The 3,969-nt window shown below is 32.7% G+C and overlaps 1 protein-coding gene across 2 annotated transcripts in view; it reads left to right on the top strand.

The window, feature by feature from the left end:
- LOC112904614 (protein THEM6-like) overlaps positions 1-3,507 on the top strand; it is a 7,889-nt gene extending 4,382 nt beyond the window's left edge. Inside the window, exons 1-2 of one of the 2 annotated variants that reach the window (XM_025975092.1) lie at positions 1,071-1,344; positions 3,254-3,507. In XM_025975092.1, coding sequence (XP_025830877.1) covers positions 1,164-1,344; positions 3,254-3,492 — 420 coding nt within the window. In that variant the 5' untranslated portion in view covers positions 1,071-1,163 and the 3' untranslated portion in view covers positions 3,493-3,507. Of the gene's footprint in view, positions 1-1,070; positions 1,345-3,253 lie in introns of those variants that run through there. The other variant, XM_025975093.1, reaches the window with a different exon arrangement.
- The last annotated feature ends 462 nt before the right edge of the window (positions 3,508-3,969 follow it).

The following is a 3,969-nucleotide window of genomic DNA, read 5'->3' as shown; positions in this document are numbered from 1 at the left end:
CCTAACTCCTGTTTCTGCCTCTAATATGTCTCTGACTAGACCTTCATGCCTAAGAAGGTGTCCTACCAACCTATCTCGCTTATTTTTTATTGACTTCCTTAGAGTCCTCTGTTCTCCTATTCTTTCCAATACCTCTTCATTTCTAACCTTTTCTACCCACGATATCCTCATCATCCGCCTATCCGAATATTTATTTGTCAACTAATGACAAAGGGGATGATATTATACAGTTAGTAGCTGCCAAAATCTAAAGGCTATAAAAAAGTATGTTATTTTTCTAGAAACATGTTTTTTTTTAAATAGTGACCTTATTAGTTGGCTTATTTAAATATAGATATAGTGAAAACTCTATAATTAAATCCAAGAAACCGAGCATTTTCCTTTATGTTAAAGATAGGGAATTTTCATTATAATAAGTTGAAATACAAGTGTTAATCACATTTAATTAGTAACATCTACTGTTTCGCTGTTGTAATTAACGTAATTAGAAATGATTTAATAAAAAAAAAATGAGAAAAAGTAATTATTTCCAAGTAATTACGGAAAAGGTGTTTAATTTAGAAACTTCTTTTACTTCCGAAGTAATGTCAACTCATGTACATTTTATATGTTGAAGACTTCATGCAAACTTTCATCAAGAGAACAAGTACCGTTGTGTATTATCAGGAACGTATTGAAAGAAATTTAAAATAAAGATTATTGTTCCATACGACAAAAATTTTTAGTTCTCAACTAACAATTTCTGTTTAATTGAAAGGTTGAAGTTTTGGTTTTCGTCAAAAAAAGATGCGTCCTTTAACGTAATAAAGTAATAAAAAAAAGATTCTGTTGAAAGTCTAAAATATCTTTATGGGAAAATTTAATATTTAAGATTAATTTAACAAAAAAATAAAGCTTTAGTCCAGCTCTGTTCTTTACTGACAAGTATTGAAGAAGAATGCAACCTGTTATATGTATGTTTTTGGGTTTATTGAAAATTGAAAAGTATGTCAAGTTTCCACGTATGTTGAAGACCAATGTTTTATTAATATGCCCCCCACTTCTTAAACAAACCGGCAAATAACCGTAGGTATAGCGGCCTCACACAACACCATTGACCTTTGGTAGTATCGCGCAAACAAAATTTTACTTTGATACTTATCGATTCCATAAACTATAAAAATATGCTGAAATTTGAGTTTGACGTCGATTTGTTGTTAATATGGGCTATTATAGCGGCAGTTATTACCTCATTTTTATATATCTTTTTTGATGTTGGTTATTTCGTACGAACCATTATTCACATAGTCTACGGCAGGATATTTGAAAGGGATATAAGGATCAGCGATACCACCTGTATTTATGGTAAGTGAAAGAGGGGTAAGATCCTTTACTAGTAATAATGGTAAATAATTATTTAAAAATTTAAAAATAAATCACTTTGAATTTTTAGTTCGCAAATCAAGAATGCAAAGCTATTTAAGAAATAATATTTGAAGTTTATAAGAACACTCACTATAAATGATACTTTTCATTGAAATAAAAGTTTAACAAATAACAATCATTTTACAGAATTATGACATGTCCTTGTTTTCTTGGCTCTGTTATCAAAACCGGTATGGGTGCTATTGTTAACTTTTAATTTGTTTTTCGTTTAATGAGTAGATGATTAATAAATAGTTGATTCTGGTTTTCGTAGGTATGTATGTAGCAAAGTATACTTGAGCGTCTTCACACTATTTAAAATAAGCAAGTTTAGCGTTAACTTCATTCATTTTTTGGAAATGGCATTGAAATTTATTTTCGAGTAGGAATAACAATGGTGGTGTATAAAATTAATTTTTGTTTGAAGACAATAGCAATTGTAACAAACAATACCTACCTACCTAATTCCAAATACATTATTTAAAATAAGCTCCTAAATGGGTCTTGTGGATTTATTTTGGTAACACACATAATTATTTTAATATTTATATTATTTTCTAATATACATCCGTAAAAATATTTGGTTCCCTTTAACAATTTCCATCATGCGAGCAGATGACAATTCCCCCTTACTAGGGTACCAGCTCGTCCACGATTTATCTACCTCCTACTATTGCGCGCTTTGGCTAGGAAAACTTTCAAGTAGACGAAAAATAGAGGGGGTGGGGGAAGCGGTAAATATTTAAGCTACCTTAACTTAACCCAACCTACATATAAGATCAGTTGGCTATAGGTTTAGTGATGTGGTTTTTACGCAGATTGGTGTAACCGTTTTTACCACTTTTAGTGATCCTCAGAACTATTACTATTTATTGCACTGCTAGACAATAGGTCGTATTTATACTATTAAAGCATTTACTTTCAACTTTGCTACAATTCGTATTCATAATCTATTTATACCTTTTCCTTGCAAGGAAATGCTTCGGATTGATAAAATAAATGATTTTGACAAACTAGTTGAAATTTGCATTGTACAATTAACGTGTGTGTGTGACAGCTGTTTATTTTATTTGTTTAATACATTTCTGATTTACTTGTGCAGTGTTGAAAGTTAGCAAATTTAAAATGGTTCGCACTATAACGCAGAAATATTTTCCATTACCCACGGCTGCTCCACATGTTTCGGGATATGCGTCAAGAAAGTGGTCCTTAACCACACGACATTCTCCTCCTCAAATATAAATAACGTTTTAGAATCTGATTCTCGTAGTGTACGTCTTGGTTTGTAGTATTTTCTTGTACGTAAATGCACCATATCAGTCATAACAAGGACAACACTGGGACCACACAACTAAAGATTACTTATACAAGTCCTTTTAGATAGATTTTAACACAAAAACAGTTCTAGAAATACATAAATTATTACGTTACAAGCTGTCTGATGCCTGGGCAGCTATTAAAAGTTGGAAAGGGTGAGAAAAGTTGTTGTGAAGCTAGATTCGTTGTTTTTAGAAGCAAATCCTTTAATTTTTGCACAGATCCTTCTTTTAGTAAATACAAATTATGTAAAACCTTTTACTTTAATGCAAACCCTCGAAGCAAAACCTTTTCCTTTGTTTTTTTTTATGCATATACGTTGAAGGAATTGCTTCAATATTTTAAAGCAAAAGGTAGGACTTATTTGTATAAATACCACATAATATTATTGTAAATATGGAAGTCGTTCCCGATTTTTTTAGGTCCTCTGCGTTGCAGTGACAACGCTAGTCCAAATATAGCGATCCATTTTAGCAAAATTGCTTGAAATTGCAAACAAGATATCGCCTACATCTTCCTTTTTTATTTTAAGGATATTGTTTTACGAATGACTTGGACATCATGTTCTTACACATGAATAATGCCCGGTATGTAAGAGAATTAGACTTTGCAAGATTCCATTTTTATGATCGTACTGGTCTTTATAAGAAAATTGTGGACGGGAAAGGAACAGTGGTTCAATCTGCTTGCAGCATAAGATATCGTCGACCCATATCCATCTTCACACCATTTACAGTAACAACTAAAGTAAGTAAACTTAGCAATATTTGATTTAGTTACACCAAAAGTACTGACGAGAGAAAGGAAGCTAAAGCGTTATCTGGGTGGGTTTATACAAACATAAAGGACTTCCTCGAGATAAAAATGTTCAGTCTCTCAGAGTCTCTGAAAGCGAGACTCGAATCTCCGTCTCTCGTCGAGTCTCTGTGGTGTCGCTGAGAGAGACTGTCGAGAGACTGTCAAAAAAAACTGTTTAGCGTCTCTTAACGAGAGACTCGAGTCGCTCTTAGAGAGATCCACATTTCGTATCCAGTCTCTGAACAAGAGACTCGAATCTCTGAACGAAAGACTCGAATCTCTCAATAAGTGGTGTCTCGATAGACATGGTTAAAATTTTCTAAGTTCAACATATTTCAGAGATCCCAGTCTTTCTACGAGAGACTCGAGTCTCTCAATTTTTCAGTTTTATTCATTCAGTCTCTCTGTGAGAGACTCGAATCTCTGAATTAACAATTTTATCGTTCGAGT

The sequence above is a fragment of the Agrilus planipennis genome, unplaced genomic scaffold (assembly GCF_000699045.2).
Source record: "Agrilus planipennis isolate EAB-ADULT unplaced genomic scaffold, Apla_2.0 scaffold35, whole genome shotgun sequence".
In the NCBI taxonomy this organism is placed as follows: domain Eukaryota; kingdom Metazoa; phylum Arthropoda; class Insecta; order Coleoptera; family Buprestidae; genus Agrilus; species Agrilus planipennis.
The sequence above is the reverse complement of the archived record's forward strand: the minus strand, read 5'-3'. Positions and strand labels throughout refer to the sequence as shown.